We start from the raw sequence: 23660 nt of genomic DNA, 5'->3' as shown, positions 1-23660 counted from the left end.
TCCCAGCAAGCGTGCAGGTAGCAGAGCTGAACTGTTGTGAAATTCGGAGCGCTGGGTTCCTACCTGGACACAAATGAAGGACCCTCTGCTTTCTAATCTCAGGACAAGTTCTCATATCTGCTTCTGCTCGGGGCCTTGCATAAAATCCAGAATCCTACACCACGAAAGCATGACAGGCAAGATTTGGGTGGAAAACAATCTCCATTTAAGGTTCAGTTCAGAAAACAATATCATACCTTACTCAACCGTTGCAATAACTGTGCAAGGTAAACAAGGCATCTTTCATTCTTATGTTATATGTAAGGAAACAGGAAACCAAGTCTCAGGAAGGTCAAACTCAAGGTTTTTGGGGAAATTTATCTTATGAACCCTTATTTATTTTCTTATGAATGCTATGAATCTTTGTTTAAGGATATAGCACGAGATAATTCCTACGATCACATCGTAGCCTTAGGGTTTAAATAAAGCACTGTGTTTTTCAACGTACGCACATCTTATCCCCAGGAAGTAACCACCATGTGGGCTCTTTGATCCTGATGTCTTAGACGAAAAAGACCTTGCAATCAGGGCTGCCATGTGAGTCTGTGCAGGATGGGCACTGTACAACTCGAGGGGATGTATCTTAAACTACATGAATGTGAATGGGATAGCCTGGATTTATAGCGTACAACATGGAGAATTTTTGCAACAGCCCATGTTATAAAGCAGAGTCTGAGATGGACTTGAGAAAGGAAAACATAATCAGCACCAAAAAAATCATTCTCATAGCGTGTACAAATTTGTATGAAAGCACTATTGGCCATGGGGCAGAAAGGTGTTTCCAACTAGGTTTTACCAGGCCCCTAGTCTCTGCTGAGAAGTTAGCCCTTGACCTTAAATGAGCATCATGCCATGGAGAGAGGGTTTTCTGCAGCTTATATCGACAGTACACCATAAGCTCTTTCTGACTTACGTGAACACACATTTACTGAATGTCAAGGAATAAGCTCGACCGTCCAGGGATGTGACACAATTTCTGCCTTGAAGGAGGGAAGAATTTCACTGGGAGAAAACATACCATGGAAAATTTCTAAATAACAGACTATGTAACATTATTTATTTATTATTATTATTATTTGTTTATTTATTTATTTTTGGGAGCAAGAGAGAGAGAGAGTACAGGAGAAGCAAAGCGAGAGCAAGAGAGAGAATTCCAAGCAGGCTCCGTGACGGCAGCCCAGAGCCCTACACGGGGCTTGATCTCATGAACACAAGATCATGATCTGAGCTGATATCAAGAGTTGGTCACTTGAGCTACTGTGTCACCCAGACGCCCCGTGGTAACATTTTCTTTAGAGAGACTAAGTACAAAACTATATGTTTAAAAAAAAAAAAGACTATTTAAGCACAAAACCTAGACTAATCTTGCAGCAGGAGGCCACAGGTTTGGACTAGCTGTGACAAGACTAGTATGAAAGACTAGTCTTTCTGGTGATGTTTCTGGGGATGTTTCTTTATTAAAAATATAGTGGTCATTTTTTAAAAGGCACCGAGTACAAGATGTTTCGGTGGATCTAATAAAACGAGTAAAACCAAAAGCCAAAAAACCCAAAAAACCAGTGCAGTCTCGCTGTCTCTCTCCTCTCTCTTTTCGTTTGGTGCCCATGAGATGCTATGTGTGGAAACCAGCCAACTGGGAAGAGGGGATGGCGGAAGAAGGTGGGGGAGGCGGGAGGCAGTTGAAGAGGATGGCCTCCATTTACAGAGGAGGTGAGGCTACCGTGCACGTGGCAGGACCTTTTCTGTTCGGGGCAGAACCCCACTACTTTGCTGCCGTTGGAAAGCGAGGACAGCATCAATTTGATGAACTTATGTCTAAAGATGTACCCCTACGAAACTGGAGATAAAATGTGATTTGCATCAAAACCGAGCCTGTAGGTGCAAGACAGAGAGCACAATAGGGCATCTTTATATTCCCCAGCAATCTTCTCCCCCGCTGTGATCTCATTTCTCCACGAAAAACAGAGTAACAGAGTGCGCTATATAAACCACAAGGGGGTGGGGGAGGGGCGCAAAGGGAGCAGAAACTGCTGCCGGTTCCTCAGAGATCTTTCCAGGTGCACTGAGGGCGACACATTCATCTTCAGGGCAGGAGACACCACCGCGCGATAACTTTTCAGGGAGGGATTTGGGGGATCCGGTGACGCGTTAGGATCCCGAGAATTTTCATTTACAGAGGGTGATTTAATACGGATCGTCCACGCTGAATGGAAAACAAGAGAATGTAAATTAAAACCAGGACCTTAAACATTGCAAAATTTAACAGCGTTCGTAGTAAAGGGCGATATTCGGTGTAAAAGTCGGAAGAGGAGTGAAGAAAATGCCTCTCAGGTGAGTTGGACGAGCACAGGACGTTCACTCAGGCAAAGGAAGAAGAAGAAAACCCTAAAGCAACACCTGTCACACTTGCAGCTGCTTGCCGCCCAGAGGTGGTGTTAAAAGGCAGATTCCAATTCGGTAGATCCGGGCGGTGCCCCGGATTCTGCATCATCCCTGCTCCTGCTGCTGCTGGTCCGTGGGCCACACCTGGAGACACTTTGGGGGCACAGGCTTTGTCTTTAGATCAAATGAGTACGAAGGGCATTTGGGATATATTTTGGACGGTGGAAGTCAGTGAGCAGTAGAAGACGACAATGCTCAAAAGGAAAGAGAAATTTGAGAAAAATCAAAACTCATGAAAGGTGTGGTGGTAATTCTAAATGCTTGATTCTGGAGGGATGTGATTTAGGGAGGCAGTGACAAATCTAGTTTCATGACACAAATGACACTTTGTGTGTGTGTGTGTGTGTGTGTGTGTGTGTGTGTGTGTGTGTGGCACAGTTGTCTCATCCTTGGAGGGGAGGGGGCTAGGGGTAGGGGAAAGGGAACCAAATAGGGCATGTCTTAATAGCACCTTTCAAAGGGAGAAGCAGATTCCGAGACTCTGCTGTCATGATGAACTGCCAGGGTAAACCACAGTTCAGCAGCTGCAAACGTGCTTTTGCCAATACAGAGATAAAAATGTTTCTGAAAACAAAATTTCACATATACCCTCCACTGAGGTTGGCATCGTATCTTCCTGTGTATCTTGGGTGTAGCTTTTACCCAGGCAGAATTTAGACACTAGAAACCAAATGAGGTGGTAAACAGAACCAGTTTGCAGAAGAGTGAAAATAACCCGGCAAGAATTGAAACCACAAATGCCCCAGGAGTTGGTCATTCACCAGCCAAGACCTAATAAGAATGAACACAAAAGACTATGAGAGTTGGCTGCAGAGCTTAAAAACAAAAAACAAAACAAACGAACGAACAAAAAAACAAAAAAGAGCTTCAGTGTTTAATGTGATGGTTTTCATTTTTACCTTTGGCTTGTTCTAGAAACACACTCTGCCTCTTCCATCCCACCCTTCCTCGGTGCCATTACACATGGTTTCAGGGTGAAATCATTATCACATCACTACAGAAAGCAGGTGTCTGGGACTTAGAACTCTTATCATTGGAGTCGAGAGTCCTGAGTTCTAGAAGTGTAAGGATTAAAAGCAGGATCTTTGGATCCACATGGGTACAAATCTCAGCTTTGTCATTTATTCAGTGACCTCAGGCTAGATATTTTACTTCTCTTTGCCTCTCTTCCTTTACCTGTAAAATGAGGATATGAATAGCACCTCCCCCCACCTACAAGCTGGCAGGCGATATTTAATGATTTCAAACATGCAAAACTCACAGAGAGGTGTGCAACATGGAATTAATGTTTCATAAATGTTTATAATTATTTTAGCTATGTCACTCTCTCAGGGCCCATAGGAAAGTTATTCATTAGCTCCGTTATAAAGAGAGTGAACATCATGTCCGTGAAGATCCTTTCAAGACCTAAAATTTTATAATTCAATGAATTAAAGTCACCTTGATCAATAAATGAGAGGTGTTGCAAGGCATCTGGGCAAATAATACTTCTTTGCTTAGTCCTTCTAGCATCGGGTGACGCATTTGAAGACCTACATCGATGGGGCCAGCCTTCCCTTCCAATTTCTGTTTATACCTCCTGTACACCCTTGGCTCTTGATAGTTCTAGCTGCTGGCACCTGAACATGCTGTCATATCCCTGCTGCCATACCATGCTTCCATCATCTCCTTGTAGTCTGTCCTCCCTGCTTCTCTCCATACCCACAAACCCTATCCATTTTTCAACCAGGGTCAACCTTCTTTATAAGATCTTCTGTGATCACCAAGCTTCTTCTATATTGACAGGGTCCTTTAACACAGAGTTCGCCAGTCATTACTATACTCTGCCTTATATTTTTCTGAAAATATATAATTTTTTTATTTTTCTGTCTTCGCCACTCAACTAGATGATAACCTCCCTGAGGTCAGGGTCATGGACTTACTCCTCTTGGTGTCTCAGTCAAGCTTAGCATTGTTCCAACACAAGAGTATTTAATAAAAAACTACTGATTGATTCATTGTCAAAATCAGTGAGCCGTTAAACTTCATACGGCAATTAGCCGAATGTGGTAATTCACTTAATGCTAATACTCTTCCTGTCAGCCTCTCTTCCTGTCCCCCAAGGTTTTCTAAAAAAAAAATTGAATTCATCTGCTTCCATCTAGTGGCAATTAAAAAATAAGTGGTTCCTGTGACCAGAAAACGGCTCGGGGTGGATTGTGCCAAAAAAGACTTTCACTCACTGGGTGTGAGCATGAAAGAAATCTTTACATCTTGTGGATTTCCTGCCCACAGAGATAAGGAGCCCAGCCCAGAGAAGGGTCTAGGACCCCATCTACACTGTCGAATGGAAGATAGGGCACTAAAATAAAATAGAATAAAAGGACATCCACTGACCCGATTTCTTCATCCAGTTACCTTCCTAAGGATCTCATCTCCTAGCCAAGCTTTTTAAAAAGAGATGGCTTACATTTTCTGCCTCAACTTCCTCATCTCCACTGATTCCTCGACACTTGGCCATCAGAGTTCCTCCGTGACCTCGACCCTGACAACAGACTCTGCAGATACCCTTGTTACATCCAGTGGGAACTCACTGGTTCTCCCAAAGTCACTTGAAACCACTTCTGTTTCCTTCTTTCCTTGGCATTCATGACCCAGACTCTCCTCATTTTCCTTCTGCCTCTCTGGCAACCCCTCCCCATCTCCTTGTCCTTCACTGACCTGTTTGATATAGATGCTACCCCTGTTCCTGCCCTCTCTCCCACGTCCTCTTCTGTTCTCCCGCTCCTTGCTCCTCACTCTCCCCAGATGACTGTACCTGCTCCCGAAATAGCAGCTAACATCAAGGGACGTGAGAACCCCCAAATCCACTCTCTGGCCCCTGGATGGCTCCTGTGATACAGATAGAAGCAGTCAACTGGTGAGCCACAGACACCTAAAGCTCAACACCGACACAACTGAACCCATGACCTTCACTTCCAAAACCTCTCATTCTTTTGTGTTCCCTTTTCAGTAAAGAGTATTGTATTGATAGTAACCATCTGCCAGTCCCCGATCGGAACCACGATGACTTCTTTGATTCTTCTCTCTCTCTCTCTCTCGCTTAGCCAATTAATAACCATATTCAGTTGATTTCACCTCTACCTCATGAACTAACTCAACCTCACTGCCATTTCTCTAGATAAGCACCATCAGCTTTAACTTAATAACTTTAAATGCCTCCAAAACAATTCTTTGCCTCCAGGCTCCCCCTACTCCCCTGTCTGCAGAGTGATCCTCATAAGATGCAAATGTTAGCCTGACATTCTCCTGCTTTACCCCAAAGACCTCAGGATTAAATCCATACTCCTTCAAATGGCTTATAAATTAGTCTATGATCTGGCTCATGTTGTCTTATGTCTCCCCAGTTTCTCTTTTGCACTCAGAGCTACAGCTCACTGAACTTGTAAGAACTTCTTCACAACAATTTGTGGTTGGTAGCGTGGTTGTCTGAACAAGCAACCAACCTTCTCAGGGACCATCTCGCTTCTTCCAGCATTTTAAAGGAGCTCGGTTTTCTAACTGGGTGCTCAGTGTGCCCCCAAAGCCCCATCCCCATCATTCTTCTTACTTATACTCTCCTTCTCCAAGTCTCTAAACATCTGAGAAACTGAAGAAATGTTTTGCCCTCTTCACTTCTGCCAGACGGACCATTGCATTTTCACATGTTTGCATCTCTTCTCGGTCTCTTCCTCCAGCTGAAAAAAATCTGAGGTTTAAGACCAAGCTAAAAGAATTGCCTTTTTGGGGAAGCCGCAGGTAGAATCGATGTTCCCCACCTCTTCCACATTTCTGAAGGTCAGTGCTAATCAGAGCAGTAGTCATTTACCTTCTTGTCCTAGGCACTGAAGGCCTGGGGTCTAGAATGATACCTTCTCAGGGCCTGGACTCATTAATGTCTCAATAAATCCTTGACCAATTGAATGTTTCCTGAATACTGTATTTGGTATTGCCCTTACATTCAACTGGGACAAGAAGAGATATGTCATAATGCTTCTAGTCCTCTAAAAATTTTTCAGGGACAATCAGAAAGAGCTCCCTTCACATAACTGCCCTTTCTCAAGAGGGCTGTACGTGTTCATTCATTCATTCCAATCCACCAGCACTAAAACAAAATGACTCACACACACAGACTTCAAAAACACAGCTTTTAAGGGAGGCTAGTGGATTATCATTCTATATGGAAATTTCATTTGAATGAGACCCCATGTAAATAGTTACTAAGGAGTTAAGGTATCTAGCTCTAACAGGAAGTATCTCAAGGAAGGTAGAGAAAAGATCAACAGAGGCGGAAACTTCTCACTGATGAAACTTACTTACCTTTCCCGAGACTTTTTACCTAAAAACAGAAGAAACAGAAAAATACCATCAGCATATGTAGACAATTCTTTTTTTTTCTTGGTAAGTAAGAGAGAAGGCCAAGTCCCACTCTCAAAACTGTCTTTTGAAATGTATTATACATTCATTGGGTGGACCCCACCTGTGTAGAAGGGGATTTGAGATGTTGGCTTAGTGTTCTAATTCAAACAGTGGTAGATTCTCAGACGTAATAGACCCACTGGGACAGATGCTTCTCAGGGTTCTGTTCCATCTTCGGTGCTGATCACAAAGACAGCAGCCTAGCTTGACTTGCCTGCCTGTCAGTTCCGACACCCCCATACCCGTGTTTATCCCTTCCCCACCTGCCATCTCCTCCCACCTGCAGGTTCCTCCCTAACAGACTTAGCTGGTAGCATCGTAAGAATATGTGTCCCTACGTCTCACACCACCTTGTCGGCAGTGTGCCTCTGATTAGCTACTCACCCTCTGAAGCCACGGTCCCTTCATCTGTGAAAGGGGCATGGTAATTACCTCCCTCTCATTGAGTTGATAAACTAAAATGTATTCAAAGTATTTAGGCCAGGGCCTAGCACGTGGACAGTGCCCAATTACTGTTTTTAAACCTTTCAAATGTTAGAATTTACCATTTTAAACATTTCTTCCCAAATCCAGCCTGCTGATGACATGGGCTGGATGCATTTGAGCAGGGAGAATGAAATCTGAATTAACCTCAGAGGCTGTTTGTTTATCTTAATATTTTCCTTTTAGGAACAACAAAACACATACCAATACATGAGCAAGAGTGTTCTTACTGAGAGTTCTTTTCGAAGAAAAAGGAACTAAGGGCATATGTTCAGTTTCGTGCCCTGTTCTAACCCTGTGGGTTGTTGGTTCAGGTGGGGAATTCTTCCAACCAAGAGAAAAAAAAAAAATAGAGCCTCAAAGACCAGTGGTGTTAGGAGGCCTGTGTGAATGGGAGTCTGATCTCTGATTCTGGCCCCTGCTGATAACAGGATTTGGGAGATTTGGCCTAAAATCACTGCTTCAGTTTTATTATTCATTATGTCATTACTTTCTTTCTTTCTTTCTTTCTTTCTTTCTTTCTTTCTTTCTAACAGAGCCAATGGTGATGACTCATCTGAGAATGATTATCTAGGGGAACAGAGTGTTTCTAGATAAGTCTATGCAGAGGGCACACATTTCTAGAGCCTGCATTTATTTCTCTTCCAGAAGAAAGGAGCTAAAGTCTGGATACCAAGACAACTAGGGCAGGGGCCAAAGTACAGGTTCTGAGGACAGGATAAGAGTCAGGATTCTGCTCATTTCCTCAGCTACTGTGTCCTAAATATTCACCTGTCCTCCTTTTTCAGCTTACTGAACCTGAAACACAACATGTAGGAAATTCTCAGAGTTGATGACTACCACATACATGTGGACTTACTGTTCTTAACTTTTTTTTCTTGTAAATGTGTCAGCTACATGGTTAGAAAAGCTCTGAGGCGTTAGCCCGGGAACCTACCCATCACTCTTAACACTGTTTCTATAGGAAAAACATTCTTCATGTTTCAAAGAACTACCTTACAACTAAAATCTTTGGAAGACAGAGCCACTTGGAAGTCGGAAATATCAGAAGATGTTCCACAAATGAAGACCATTGAAATGCTACATTAAAGATACCCTGGCTTTCCTACAAAGTCAGTGCTCTTTCTGGGGCTTCTGTTCTCTTTGCTGGCATGAATGTACCTAGCCTAACTGCCCGTTATCTGTTTCCTGTTTGCCCCACACTTATTCCCACAGCAGGGGCATGTAGTTTTCAAGTTATCAGTTTGAGATCTTGTACAGAAATGACTCCAAGGTAAAAAATTTAAAAACAACCCCATTGCTTTTCTCACCACTGCTTATAGAACCACCTTAGCCAGCTAACCCCCACCCCACACCCTGCCGTTAAATACAAGTGAATGCACTCTATTCTTTTGATTCTACTAACATTTCTTTAAGTTTTGTTTTCATTTATTTTCAGAAGGTGGGGGGAGGCAGAGAGAGGCGAGAGAGAGAGAATCCCAAGCAGGCTCCATGCTGCCATTACAGAGTCCGATGCAGAGCTCGATCCCACAAACCATGAGATCATGATGTGAACCGAAATCAAGAGTCAGAAACTTAACTGACGGAGCCAGCCAGGCGCCCTCTCTACGAAAATTTATTAAGAGACTTTGGAATTTGGGGATATCGTCCTTATTAAGGTGACTCACAGCCCCAAATCCTCAAAGGTTATTTAGATACCAGCCTCCTATCCCAGAGGCCAGCGTATAAATGTGCACTGCATTCTCTACCCCTCAGTTCTGTCACCATCACCCAAGGCAGGAGGGAAAAAGGGATGACTGGGGTCAGATTTTGAAGTTTCAGTGGAAAGGATAATCAATGGTGGGAGAAAAATCTCATTCTTCCCTTAGTGGAATACTTAAGTACTTAGTCTCATATTATAAAATGATGGGATCCAATCTTAGCAGAATTTCCAACAACAGGGGCAAAGACATTTTAAACTGCTAATAATGAAGTTCTTGCACATCAACAGTGACCACTTCCATGGTCTTTCTGGGTTGGTTATAAAACTAACCTAGTATCCCGATTCTTAAATTTGGAATGAAAGATTCCAAAGATAGTAGAAGAGCATTAGGGATTGGTAGATTCTACTCCTGCAATTGGCAGTGGGGATGGGTGAGGGGCAGCCTTTATATACCATGTTCATTGAAGAGACTCCATACTAATTAATTGATGGAAGTAAAATTAAAATGTCAGTCAACTGACTCCGGAGAAATGCAACACCGAGCATTTGGTTAGCAGTTGTTTTGAGATCACTGATGGCCTCTGAACTTAAAGCAGGGATGTCTTAAAAGCTGCTTAATGTCCATGAATTTCATAGACTTCAATGTTTCTGCCAGGCGAATTTGGACAAATGTGGCAGTGCACACCCAGGACCTACCACAGACTGTGGATCTGTAACCAGGAAGCCAGTCCCACTCTAAGGTTTGGACATCCTCAGGAGGGAGGTGAGGGGAGTAACACGGTTGTTTTTCCCTGGTGGCGTCCCATGTATTGTTCCAGGTATTAGCTTCTCAAACAGCTCTTCTTATACCCTTTTCTTCTCTAGGCCAGAGCGAAGGGAAGCACGAATACACAGTGCATTTATTTAGAGCTGTGACCTCAGTGAATACACACTGGGGAGAAAACCAGGGACAATGCAATTCCCACATGTCAGAAGCCAGACAGGCACACGGCTCAGGTTTTGGAGAATAGGGCCTTAAAAACCTCATTGGACCTTAGATTCATTTTCTAGTGGAACTGTAGCACTGAGATCAAAGGCATGCTGGCTCCTAAGGGGACAGAGATTATGCATCCAGTTTTCAGAACTAAATAAGAGCAAAGAACCATTAAAATGTCTCACTTGTCTATTAGTGCACTAGTGAGGTGCCTTGAAGACAGTAGGCGTTTTTAAAAGGTTTGTCAGATGAAAAGCACAAATCAGCCACCTTGTTTTAATGAAAGGGTGTAGGGGCCGTTTCCCACATCCCCAGCAATGATGTCTATAGAACACAGAACTTGGTATCCTGCTTCAGTTCAATCTAGCAATCTTAATTTCCTGTGGGTTTCTATACTTTTATCCACTTTGCTTTTGTTTCTAATTATTTTTTCCGTGTTTATTTATTTTTGAGAAAAACAGAGAGAGACAGAGCATGAGCAGGGGAGGGGCAGAGAGAGAGAGAGGGAGACACAGAATCAAAAGCAGACTCCAGGCTCTGAGCTGTCAGCACAGAGCCCCACGGAGGGCTGGAACTCACAAATCGCGAGCGAGATCATGACCTGAGCCAAAGTTGGATGCTTAACCGACTGAGGCACCCCTATTTTTATCCACTTTGAGTCGTATTATTTTCGTATGAAGGCAAACTCACATACCTTTCTTTAATCTTCTTGCCAGCCAAATGATAAATGCCAACCCAGAAAAAGCAGTAACCATGACTGCCACCGGAATGAAGAGAGGGTTATAGTTACCCTCTTTGATCATTGAGAAACTCTGGTCCACTTCTGAAAGAGAGATCAGTAAGGCACATAGCATGAGGCCGCAGCATTATATCCTTCGTGCCATCTCATGGCCTTAGCTTTTGTTCCTCCTTATGTCTCCCGGTAACAGTCCATTTGATGCCAGTTGATGGATGGGGAAACTGGCATGGGAAGGACCATGATGACTCTGCAGCAGAGGCAAAGACAGGACAAGTTTCTCTAGCCCAGTGCCTGTAAAATTCTTAATCCCTAGATTTGCGATTCACAGAACTCCTGGAAGAAGTACCTAAAAATCTGAGTAAGGGGTCACCATCGTATTTATCTCCATGGTCTTGTTCAACAGTTGGGACTCTGCTGCACAGAGAAGACCTAAAACATAGAATATGACTTCAGGAAAAATAACAGCCGGTCATCTTAACCAGGTGACATAACAGTCAAGGGAACCTATTAATGCTTTCCCTTTGAAGCAGTTGGGCCAACATATGTACTTGCTGTTTACATGCTGAGGACCTACGCTGAACTGTCTTTCGAATGATGTTGTCCTACTACATAGTCCCACTTCCTTCACAAATAAGTAAATGGATCCACCTGTACCCTCTTGTAAGAGTGAACGTTTGGGAACTTTTATTGAAAAAATACCAATACGAAAAAGTCTATCTTCCGATACCACCAATTAAAGAAACTTATTTTTGCACGTTAGTGTAGCGTTTGTGTCCCCCATTCTTTGTGTTACTTTGACAAACCCTTTCAAGGTGCTTCCATCCCCACACCCAAATATATCACAGGAAAAAGGCTCAAGTTCCCAGACGATCCAAAGAGAGGGTGTCTACAGGCTCCATGAGGATGAGGAAATGGACACTGGCCCAGCCTTAAAAGGAAATGCCCCATAAGCCTGATACACAATCCTCCCCTACAGATCCCATGCCTCCTCCCCAGTTCCCTCCCACACTCCCTGGCCCTGGGCCATACAGAGATCAGCTTCTCTGGTAGTTTCTACTGATCCTACCACTTAAAAACTTTTCCACTGGTAGAGATGATCTCAGGGGCAGACATGAGTAGCTATTCTTTCATAAGCTAATTTAATGTGCATTTATTTAGCAACTTATTTAGTACAGGCACTGTGTCAAGTGGAGAGTATATGGAAATGAGGAAGACAGTCCTTCTCATACACAGATGAGGGAGGCATCGGCTTAGTGATAATTGGTAAGTATACACTATTTGGGGAATTAGGTGGTCACTGGGGACTTTTGTAGAAACGTTTTAATGGACTAACAGAAGTGAGATTTTAGTGGAATGGAAGAATGCATAAGAAGTCAGAAAATAAAAGAAGTAAGTCAGAGACAGCGCATTTAGATGTTAAGAGTTGAGATACGATGAGTTAAAAATTGGCTGAAAACAGAAATGACAGTCATCGAAGGAAGAGGCAAGAAGAGCTAAGGATTTTATAGTAAATTAATGTGAACAAATTTGTTTTTAAGCCATATAAATGTAGCAAAATGAAAATTTTAAAGTTTAATCTATCTTTCCCCACCATCTTCCCATCCAGCAGCTCCTTCTTTAAGTTGTCAACACATCGGGACAAACTTACTCACTTTGGCATATTGGACTAGGGCTTGACCAGATTCCCGATGGTCCACAAATAATTTTTCTCTCCCCGATTAACTCAGTTCCTTCCAAGCAGTTGAAGGTACATGTGGACGTAAAGCTGAAGTTGGCCAGGGGGTGACTACAGTCCATGGTTCCCAGATCAGGTGCCATTAGAGGCTTACAGGAAATCGCTTCCATGAAAAGGAAAAAATCAATATTTCTGAGTAGAGGCCCTCTTTTCACCAAAGGTTTTTAGCCAAAGCTGCTCCACTCAACTGTGGAACCACCCAATTGAATCTAGACATTTCTAAATTCTAAAAATTAGTTCTGATAATGTTTCCAGATTTTATACTCTTGAGAATGATGGCGGTTGTATATCAGAGGTGAAGCCAGGAGCACTGAAAACCCTTGCGGGTGGGGAGGTGGGGAGAGGAGGGGAGAGTTGGCTGCTCCAGGTTGCTGCTCCAGTCCTGGTAGGTCTCCAACACTTCCTGGAAGTACTACATGGCCTTGGCCTCAAGAGTGCTTATGGAGTATCCTCAGTGAATGTAGAGAATTCCCACCCTTTCACTTGATCTAAAGCAAGAAGTGTTGAAAAACACCCCAATTCTCTGAAGCAACTCACTCAGCTCTTGTAAAATTCAGTAGGTTTGACAATTTAATTCAATGATTTCAGTATGACTTTGATAGTTTTTTTTAGAATTAAACCACTTAAAATTAGTGCGTCAGATGCATAAATGTAGAAAACGTAACCAGAATTTCACAAGCTCAGATGTCACCAGTTTTCTCCTGTACAGGGATAGTCTTTTTAACAGCTAAGAAGAAAAAACCCACCATATTTCAAATGAAAAAAAAGATCAAGAGACTATGTTTTTGTTTTTCACAGCAGTTGTTATTCCCCTGAGAGTTTATAGAAGATGAAAAGTAAAAAATGATTTCAAGAATAAACCAAATAAAACAATCAAAAAAATTCTACACCCTGAGAAGGAAATTGGTTGGTGTTAGGTAAGACACCACATAAAATAGGTGTTACTGAGGGGAGAGAACAATCAACATTTAACTGAGTTTCATCTGGACTATGTGTGCCATGACGATGAGAAAACTAAAGTAAAAAGTACACTATAATCACACTGCATATTACTGAAAATTATGTATGTATCACGAGATGGTTTCAGAGGTATTTGGTTGTTGTTTTTTATTTGTGGTTTTTCTTTTTGATTTGAATAACAATAATCCCTTTCAAAATCATCATAGTATGATCTAAGTTAGATTAAATTATGTTCCCAAAAGGACAGAGACTCCTTACAAGTCTCTGCTGCATTTTCTCAGTTAACCCAAGTCGGCCATGACAGAGCCTCTAGTCTGAAGACTTACTTACTTTGACAGGTTGGTTCTAGAGATGACCAGTTTCCAAAAGGTCCACAAGTGGTTTCCTCAACCCCAATGAGGTCTGTGCCCTTAGAGCAGTTGAAGGTACACTGAGAGCTGAAGCTGAAGGTTCCCACAGGGTGACTACAGTCCATGGTACCCAGATCAGGGGCCTCCAGAGGCTCACACTGAACCACTGCAGTAAGAAAAAAAACAGTACTGGCTAGTGTGGAGAGCACCTGGTGTCTGGGTTTGAATCCTAGCTTTGGCACTTGGTCACCAAATGCCTTTGCACAAAGTGAACTAATCCTTCCAGCTTCAGTCTCGTCATCTATGAAAGAGGAGTCATGGTAATTGTAATAACTTCCTAGAGTTGGTGTGGAGAATAAATGATCTAATGTAAGTCAAGGACTTAGAAGTGAACTTGGCTCATAGGAAGTCCTAATTAAACATCAGCTGGTCTTCTTCTTATTGTTGGCATTATCTGAGAAGATAATTGTTTGTGTTTATTTATTTTGAGAATGAGAACAGGGGAGGAGCAGAGAGAGAATCGTGGGGCTCGATCTCATGAACAGTGAGATCATAACCTGAGCTGAAACCAAGAGTCAGATGCTTAACTGACTGAGCCACTCAAGTGCTCCTGAGGAGAGACTTATTAAACCTAGATAGGTTTAAGTGGGAATGACCAGCTCGATTTGGAAATAATTGTGACATCAGAACTCCTAGGTAGAGTAGAGTGCTGGGAGCAGGAGGTGTGGGAAAAGTGTGGGGAAGCTTTAGGAAGCATCTTGGCCTTGATCCTGTTTTTACCCTCTCCAGCTCGGCTCCAGACCTTCAGTTCTTCTGATTTTGACAGCCCTCTCCAGAAACTGTATCTATTTCCCTGCTCTGACTGGTGGCATAGGAGATTGAATTGAGCCTTGGAAATGAGTCTTCACATTTTTAGGCCCCACCATGCCATTTGAGCAAATATTTCAACTCTTGTGTCCTATTCTTTATCCAATTTGAGCCATTGTGGTGACCTTGCTTTTGAGATTTCAATGAAGAAAGGACTTTAGGAACTGGAAGAATTTTTATATTTTCCATATACAGTACAAGTCCAAATTAAATTATGTTCTCCAATTCTATTCATGACTACAAGCAAGTGCTTTATATACTTCAGGCATAGTCTCAATCTGACATATTAAATTGTAAACAATATTTACTGACCTCAAGCTGCTGCTTGTCTACCAGGGGATACAGATAAGCAAATAGATGACTTCAACAAATGCGGGATAAACAAGAAAGAAATATGCGGACCTACTGGAACATGGAACAGGGGTACTTAGCCTATCTTAGGGTCCAAAGAAAGCTTTCTGGAAAAAAAAATATCAATCCCTGAACTATGCCTTAAAGATGAACAGGTCTGTTAGCCATGTGCAAAATGAGAGAGAAAGCCACGAGCAAGTCAATTAAATACAAAGCACATATGAAAAGGGTGGAGAACTACAAGCACTTTGTTGTTACACGGAGGAAGGAGGAGGAAGGGAATATGTGAGATGAGATTAGAAAGAAAGGTAGAAGCTAAGAAAAAATGCTCTTATCTTTTCTCTTTGATTTAATGAGTTCCTACTGTATATCAAGCATTTCTCTATGCCTTGAGGCGTTTCGATTTCATCTTATAGGACAAATGATAGGTAGAAATTGAAGGGTGGATATACGTGTGGTATTTGTTTGATTGTTTTTCATTGATCAGCCTGCCTGTAGCATGAATAGTATATTTAAGGGGAGCTAATTTAAAGCTGTGGAACTCGCCTAAGAAATGAATCCAATAGTCTAGAAGGAATGAGGGCAGTAGTAGCAGAATTGACAAATGGGAAGCAAATGAGAGAAACAGTAAGTTGTTAAAATGAATAGTGTGTTACTTTGCATAAAAGTAAGGGGAGGTGTAAGAATTTCATACAGAGCACCCATATAAATGGTGGTGCCTCATACTGAGATAAGAAATACAAAAAAAGAAAGCTGGCTGGGACGATTGATTTTACAGTCCTTTGGGCATCCCAAAAGATACGCTTAGCATATTTGGAGTTCGGGGCTGGAAATGGATTTGTCAGTCCAAAGCTCACATGAATCTGTGAGTCCACAGAAGTTGGTAAGAAACCTATGAAGAAACCCAAGGAGAAATGATTATAGGTAGAAAGAAGACCAGAAAAGAGTGAGAGGATGAAAGCTAAGACAGAAAAAAGAGTAAAATGTTCAAAAAGGAGTGAAATGGGCATGCCAATGTTATAAGAATTAAAAAGTTAAAGATCAGGGGCGCCTGGGTGGCTCAGTTGATTGAAAGTCTTGATTTCAGCTCAAGTCATGATCCCAGGGTCATAGGATCAAGCCAAACATTGGGCTCTGCACTGAGTGTGGAGCCTACTTGGGATTCTCTCTGTCTCTGTCTCTGTCTCTGTCTCTGTTTCTCTCTCCCTCTCCTACTCTTTGCCCTTTATTTTGCCCTCCCTCCCTTACTCTTTGCCTTTATTTTATTTTATTTTATTTTATTTTAGAAAAAGAGTGCACATGAGTGGGGGACTTATGTGCACTCTTCTTCTAAAATAAAATAAAATAAAATAAAATAAAATAAAAATACTAAAATATTAAGTATCAATAAAGAAATAATAAAAAAGAAACTTCAGGAGTGGTGTGAAGGAAAGTATTGGGTAGGAATTAAGTGAAATGAGTTAGACTGTCACCAGTTGGTTGACACTTAAATTTATTTTGGCTTTAATTCTTTATTCTTTACAAACATTGCTTTTCTCTTCTTCTAATTTCTATCCTGTGCACCAGATACTTCAACCATAGTTTTGAAACTCAACCAATAACAACGAAATGATTTGATGCTTCTTTCAGTAGTGAGCTGACTGGGTCAAAGACTCCTTGACTTTGAGTCTACGTACTCTTTCCTTTCTGTTTCTACCACCGTGACGCTGAATGATTTCAATAGACTCCTACTGATTCTCTCCATATTCTTTCTTTTAAATTTTTTCTTACATTGATTTATTTTTGAGAGACAGAGAGAGACAGAGCACAATGGGGGAGGGGCAGAGAGAGAAGGAAACACGGAATCCGAAGCAGGCTCCAGACTCTGAGCTGTCAGTACAGAGCCCAACCTGGCGCTCGAGCTCACAAACCATGAGATCATGACCTGAGTCGAAGTCAGATGCTTCACCGACTGAGCCACCCAGGTGCCCCTCCATCTTCTTTTTTTTGGTTCTCCAATCCGTATTATGCATTGCTTCTAGGAAAATTGTCCCAAATGCAGGTGTCAAGATACTAAGTGGGTTCCCATTATCCAATAAAGGCCATATTCTTTCATTAGGCAGTTAATTTTCCAGCTTATACCTTGCTTTCCATCAAAATAAATTATAAGCATATATAATTTCCACTAGCTAATTGCAAATCCTTCATGGACAGAATCTATAATAGATTTGTCATTGTATCCCCCAAAATATACAGCCCAAATAAATGTGTTGGATTTATTACTATATGTCTCTGACCTATATTGTGTATCATTATGTGAACTTCTCTTTTTTCTTTCTTTTTTTTTAATGTTTATTTTATTTTTGAGAGAGAGACAGAGCATGAGCAGGGGAGGGGCAGAGAGAGAGGGAGACAGAATCCGAAGCAGGCTCCGAGCTGTCAGCACAGAGCCTGATGTGGGGCTCAAACCCATGAACCGTGAGATCATGACCCGAGCTTAAGTCGGATACTCAACCGAATGAGCCACCCAGGCAGCCCATGGACTTTTCTTTTCAGCCATGCCCTGTCATGACTTTGAGGCTTACATACAAAAGCTAGATTACCTAATGGGTAACTCACCCTCCCAACAATAAATGACAATGTTTCTTTCAGACTTCCGGGTTCTAATAAGTCCAACCAATTTGCTGGATTTGGGTTCCCTAAGAACAGGAATCTACCATGCTTGATTCATTATCATCATCCTTAAAGCTTTTTTCCCAACTCTGTATTCTCTGTGGCACTGAAAAAAGACTTGCTAAGAAGTGAATTGAAACTTCATGCTGACTTATGAAATCTTTCAGGAAAGGCAACAACATTGTGCAAGCTTATCCTTCTGATAAAAACTTCTCATTTCTCAGAATGGCTAGTATTGTTTTGTCCCTATCGACTTCTATAGGCTACAATAACCCCTGTAAGTTTACACAGAAAGAAACAAAGACAGAAAAGGGGCTTACCAAATTGACACTGGGGCCCGTAGTACCCAACATCACAGTTGCAGGTATAATTATTGATGGTTTCCACACATTCTCCATGGTTGCTGCATGATGAGGGCTGACAAGAAGCTTTAAAGGTGGGGGATGAAATAAATGATTTGAACATGATTACTTCTTAGTACTCAGAGTCATTTCTTTGGATACAGATAACTCTTTTGGCTGAGACTACTTTAATAAACAGGAAAGGTTTATTTGTACATTCATAGCATTTTTGCACCAAAAGATAGGTCAGGATTTTTCTATTTATGTCATATACTGGCCATATAGCTACAGACATATACTTAGAATGAATTTACTGACACCAATACTCTCTAACATTCTGGGGAAACTCACTGATGTACTTTGAACTCTTGGAATTATTTTGCTTTAAATGTCATAAGTACATTAAGTGATGGCCTAACCCCAACCATTTCTGCAGTATATTTGACAATCCCTCTCTTTTTAGAAAGTACTATAGAAAGATTAAGAAGTTCGAACTTGTTAGGTCAGTAGAGAGCCCAATGTACAAGAGGTCAAATTAACTATGTTTCACTGATGAAATATGACTTGGAAAAATACCGTTTGGGAACTGAAAACAAATTTTCATCCTCCACAGATAACAAAACATGGCAGTATTTAATTATATAGAATTATGGGAGATTAGGCCAAGCACAAAACCTGAGCATAAAGCCCCCCACCATAAGCAGGGAGGAAATGAGGGGGCGTGTGAGCCTGAGCTCTTGGCCAGACCCACATCTCTGTATCCGCTTCCCTGCCTCACTTCTCACATGCATTTGTCATATTGATGCAGATTGATTTAAAGATGTCACTTTTGGGTGTTGGACCCAGCCTCCCACACCTAACGTGCACATGCTTTTATTCTATTTTTATTTTTGTTTTTTCGAGAACTGGATTTACTTCCAAAGGTACCAGAAACTGCTTTCTTCCCTAACACCCCCACCACCCCTGGGATCCACGCCACCACTCTCCCCACTCTGGCCACCGCCTACCTGTGTAACAGAGGGCTCTCTTCTGCTTGTGACAGGAATCATCATTCCATTTTCCCGCGTCTTTGGCCCTCTTGATGTAAATCTCCACACAGTCTTCTTTGGACTTCTTATTGTTCGGCTCTCCACGTCCCCAGTTCTCCGCTTCTTTGGTAAGAGACTTGTTGGTTCCCACCCAAGTCCATGTTCCCCCTACCTTCCGGATTCCTATCCAGTAGTAATAGCGGCTGAAGGGAAGCATCTGCTCCAGGTATTCAATCTCCCCCTTGTTCTGGATGGCAACTAAATCTGTGTAATTTTCTTGGCAGAACTTTCTAGCCCTTGCCCAGTTCATGGGTGTTTCAGAATAGTGGTAAGTCCAGCAGTCGGTCCCGTGACGTGCAAGGAAATCTGAAAGACATCAGTGCGAACTATGCGGGCTCACAGTCATGGCTGGAAAGAATCTAGAGCGAATCCATGCTGGGCCCGCCACTTAGACGTGAAGAAACCGAGACCTCAAGGGTATATGGGTTACCTTCTCAGGGTCCTAGAATCGGTCATTTGCAGATTTGAGGTAGAACTAGACCTTTGGTTTCTATTTACTTTTCATGGTAACATTCAATAGTTTTTGTGCATTGCTCTATTTTAGATAAATCTGGTGGCTTCCTAGATTTATTTTCATAATTTTTTTCTCAAAATTCTTCCAAGTGAAATTCAACCAATGTATTTTAGAAATTCTTCTTTCCTTTTCTATTTCTATTAATTATATGCAGAAGATTTACTATCCACTTTTTTATCCTGGGATAATTTCTTAGAAGCCAATATTTATGTTTCTACTAGAGAAGAAAATAAGGACAGGAATAATAACATACTTTTAGTTATCTCTTCATCTCAAAAAGATAATCTTTTACCACAGGAAGAGCTGCTTCTGGGAAAGCCTTAATACATAGCCCAAGCCTTATATATGTAACTATGTTTTTTGGGTTTTTTAAAAAAGAATAATTTACAAAACCAAATGATGCAGGATTATGAAATTGATTTAGATCGTGTTCTGCACACAAAGATACCCAGCGTGTCTAATGACCATATGGGTGCTTCGAATCTGAGGACTTTAAAGAAACAAAACCAAGAGGTGCCTGGGTGGCTCAGTCAGTTAAGCATCTGATTCTTGATCTCAGCTCAGGTCTTAATCTCAGGGTCATGAGTTCAAGCCCTGAACTGGGCTCCACACTGGGTGTGGAGCCTACTTAAAAAAAAGAAGAAACCAAAAACCAAAAACCAAAAAAACCCCAGAAACACACAATGACTTCGTGGTAGCATATGCCATTCTAAGCACGGTATGATCTATGCGAAACACTGTTCTACCGTTACAGTAAATATTTTCACAGCCATAAACATCTACTGCATTTCCACTGTGTAGGGCAAAAACCATAGAGAAATATCAAAGAGAACATGGATCCAATTTTTATAGTCTCCTAAGGATTCCTCCTGAACAGGTGCAAAGAAAACAATTAACCTTGATCAAATTAAACATATCAGAAATGAACAGATAACTGGAAAAAAAAACCCAGATATGATTAATGAGTAAATAGTGTAATAAAATAAACATTTGGAGTGGAGTTTTGAAGGAGCATTCTACCAGAATATATGTTCGCAGGAGAAGAAATCGTTTTGTTCGGGGGTCTCCTCAGTGCTAGAACAGTGCCTGCTACGTTGCAGGGACTCAGAAAATGTTTGTTGAATGAAATGAGCACTAGCTTTGCAGGTGACATGAGGCAGACGTGGTGTAAAGAATGTGTGAGGGACAGAGGAAAGCACATTTGTTTGGCCAGAGCTGAAAATCCAAGCTAGGGGGTAAGAAGACATTAGCTTACTTAGGAATGGGAAAGCTCAAAACAATTGCTGGAGAGTCTTCAAGAATCAGACATAAAACTTGTCACACCAATGGGAGAAGAATAAAAAAAAAGGGGGCGGGGGCGTCTGACCTTAAGGAGCTCACCCTTTAATTATAGAAATGACACTGATGTGCACTAAACTAATGATAAAAATAGAAAGTACCGTGCTAAATATTTGGCACAGATTGGGGCGCCTGGGTGGCTCAGTCAGTTAGGCGTCCAACTTCGGCTCAGGTCATAATCTCACGGTTCGTGGGTTCAAGCCCCGCGTCGGGCTCTGTGCTGACAGCTCAGAGCCTGGAGCCTGCTTCAGATTCTGTGTCTCCCTCTCTCTCTGCCCCTCCCCTGTTCACGCTCTGTCTCTCCCTGTCTCTCAAAAATAAATAAATGTAAGAAAAAAATTACAAAAATAAATATTTGGTACAGATTGCAAATGTGCCATCAGATATTTCTTAATTGACTTTATTTCTTCATAATTAAGACTTCAGTGGTATTATTAGGATTTGGACCCTGCAACAAGGGTGTGGCAGGTTTAGGAGGTTTCTGGGCTGTCACTAAAGGTGACAGGAAGGAAAAGATGTTCACAGAAGGATAGAATTAACTATCTACCTAATCATCTTCCCTGTGACTGTGTGCTCCCAGTGGATATTTAAGAAAAATAAACATAAGTGAAAAAGGGCTTAGCAATATATCAATACCGTAACGTACCACAACAGAGCACTGTCCAGACCCACAACCTGAAGACATTCCATGAGTCCCTCTGAGCTCTCTGACATTTCCATGGAAATACCTGCAAAGAAAATTATAGTTAGATTTATATTCTTAACTCACAAGTTTATAGCACCTTGAGGAGATGGCTACGACTCTCTTAAAGTTCAAAATAAAATACATATTCTTACTAACCTTGCCTGAAGTAAGAGGTTTCTTAGATGAGCATGAAAAGGTAGCATTAAATTTGCTTCAAAACTGACTCAAAGTTCGTTCTTTCGTTCTTTTCACGTTTTAGCCTCAGGTTGCTGATTGTTACAACTCTGATTTTTTTTCTACATTTAAGTAATTTTTCTACTTCCCTTCTGCTGAGCTATTAGATGAAACTATTTGATATTGAATATGTATATTTTTTAAAGTGTTTTTGGATGCTTCATGAACTATTGATGTCTGAGATTTAAATGTTAAAATCTTACACTGGATTATAATGATTCACTGCTTCGAATACTTAAAAGAATTAGATAGCCAGACACTGATAAAGAAGAGCAATTCATTTTCTTTCAAGTAAAAAAGAAATACATTTTGCACAACCCAAACCACAAATGTTCTGCACACCTTAAAACTGTATTTTCTGAACTATATCACTTCTCAGGTAGCCCCAGTGTTTAGCTGCAAAAGTGCTCATTTCAACAAGAGAGTACTTCCTCAAGACTCTCACCAGAAACGAGTCAATGAGGAGAAATCAGCACATCTGAGAAGAAAAATTCTGGGAGCACTCTTTAACTCAGGATTTTTAATTCTTGGCTTTATGAAAACCAAAAATGAACCCTGCCCCTGCAGTCCCAAGGGCTTCTCTCTGAGCGTCTGGAAATCTCTGAGGCTGAAAAGCTCACCTTGGCTTTGCTCATCCCTTCTTTAGTTCTTCCGGACTCCAGCCTCTCAACTCAGCACCAGGGCGTCTGGGTCCTTGCCCACGGCTGGGCTGGGCGAGCTGTGCTTCAGGAGGCTGCGTGGAGTGCCACCAAAAAGGCTTGCTTTCTTTCATTTCCCTGACTCAGTCTCACATCCTCCTCCTCCCCTTCCCCTTACCTTCCCCCATCTCTTCTCACTCCTCTTTCCCCACCCCTTTCCTAGTCTGGCCTCTCTCACTACCCTGAGAAAAGTAGAGCTGCTGACCATTGTTGATAGATTCTCTTCTTCCCTCCTACCATTTTTTCTTCCATCCCCTCTCCCTTCCTTCCTTCCTTCCTTCCTTCCTTCCTTCCTTCCTTCCTTCCTTCCTTCCATCCTTCCTTCCTTCCTTCCTTCCTTCCTTCCTTCCTTCCTTCTTTCCTTCTTTCCCTTTTTCCCTGCCTCCATCCTTCCTTTTTTTCTTCCTTTCTTCCCTCCCTCCTTCCCTCCTCCTCCTCCTCTTCCTCTCCTCCCCACCCCCCATCTCTCTCTCTTCTCTTTTTGAATAAATACTGCACTTAACTCTTGGCCGTCCATGGTAAAGGGCCCCAGATAATTGAAAACATCACGCAATTAAAACAGCATTTCGGACCAAATTTGTTCAAGTTCAAATTCAAGTTAGTTAGCATACAGTGTAGTCTTGGCTTCAGGAGTAGAAGAACCCAGTGATTCAGCTCTAACATATGACACCCAGTGCTCATCCTTAATGCCCATCACCCATTTAGCCCATCCCCCATCCACCTCTCTTCCAGCAACCCTCGGTTTGTTCTCTGTACTCAAGAGTCTCTTATGGTTTGCCTCCCTCTCTGTTTTTTTCCTATTTTTTCTTCCCTTTTACGATGTCTGTTAAACTTCTGCTCACCTGACAGGTTGACGTCTAGTTCCTTCTCCCTCTTTCCTTGCTCGCCCCCTAGTGGAAGTCCTCGTTAATGGCACCTCCTAAAGTTAAGCTCTAAAGAGCGCAAAGCAGCTCCACCCTTTTACTCCCTAAGGAGTTTGGGGCCCTAGAGTACTTTTGTGTTTCTTTTGTGTCACATGTGAAGGAACTAGAC

General features: G+C 41.9%; 1 protein-coding gene and 1 long non-coding RNA gene across 4 annotated transcripts in view; one reads left to right on the top strand and one right to left on the bottom strand.

Moving 5' to 3' along the window:
• LOC113595672 (uncharacterized) overlaps window positions 1-10659 on the top strand; it is a 29334-nt gene extending 18675 nt beyond the window's left edge. Inside the window, exon 4 of the long non-coding RNA XR_003416230.2 lies at window positions 9759-10659. This is a non-coding gene — a long non-coding RNA (uncharacterized LOC113595672). The remainder of the gene's footprint in view (window positions 1-9758) is intronic.
• Window positions 1092-22707, bottom strand: SELL (selectin L). 3 transcript variants are annotated; one of them, XM_053209836.1, is made up of 10 exons: window positions 22551-22707; window positions 21658-21739; window positions 19079-19465; window positions 18051-18158; window positions 13841-14026; window positions 12468-12653; window positions 10771-10899; window positions 8173-8199; window positions 6820-6838; window positions 1092-2242 (listed from the first exon to the last, which is right to left on the bottom strand). In XM_053209836.1, exons 1-8 carry the CDS (start codon window positions 22563-22565, stop codon window positions 8186-8188), a joined length of 1107 nt encoding a protein of 368 aa, XP_053065811.1. In that variant the 5' UTR covers window positions 22566-22707; the 3' UTR covers window positions 1092-2242; window positions 6820-6838; window positions 8173-8185. The 3 variants fall into 3 exon arrangements, with proteins under 3 accessions (XP_053065811.1, XP_014917778.3, XP_053065812.1); XM_015062292.3 differs by lacking the exon at window positions 8173-8199; XM_053209837.1 differs by lacking the exons at window positions 1092-2242; window positions 6820-6838; window positions 8173-8199; window positions 10771-10899 and adding an exon at window positions 10965-11244.
• Window positions 22708-23660: the final 953 nt, after the last annotated feature.

The sequence above is a fragment of the Acinonyx jubatus genome, chromosome E4 (assembly GCF_027475565.1).
Source record: "Acinonyx jubatus isolate Ajub_Pintada_27869175 chromosome E4, VMU_Ajub_asm_v1.0, whole genome shotgun sequence".
NCBI classification, from domain to species: domain Eukaryota; kingdom Metazoa; phylum Chordata; class Mammalia; order Carnivora; family Felidae; genus Acinonyx; species Acinonyx jubatus.
This window is presented reverse-complemented; position numbering and strand designations above follow the sequence as displayed.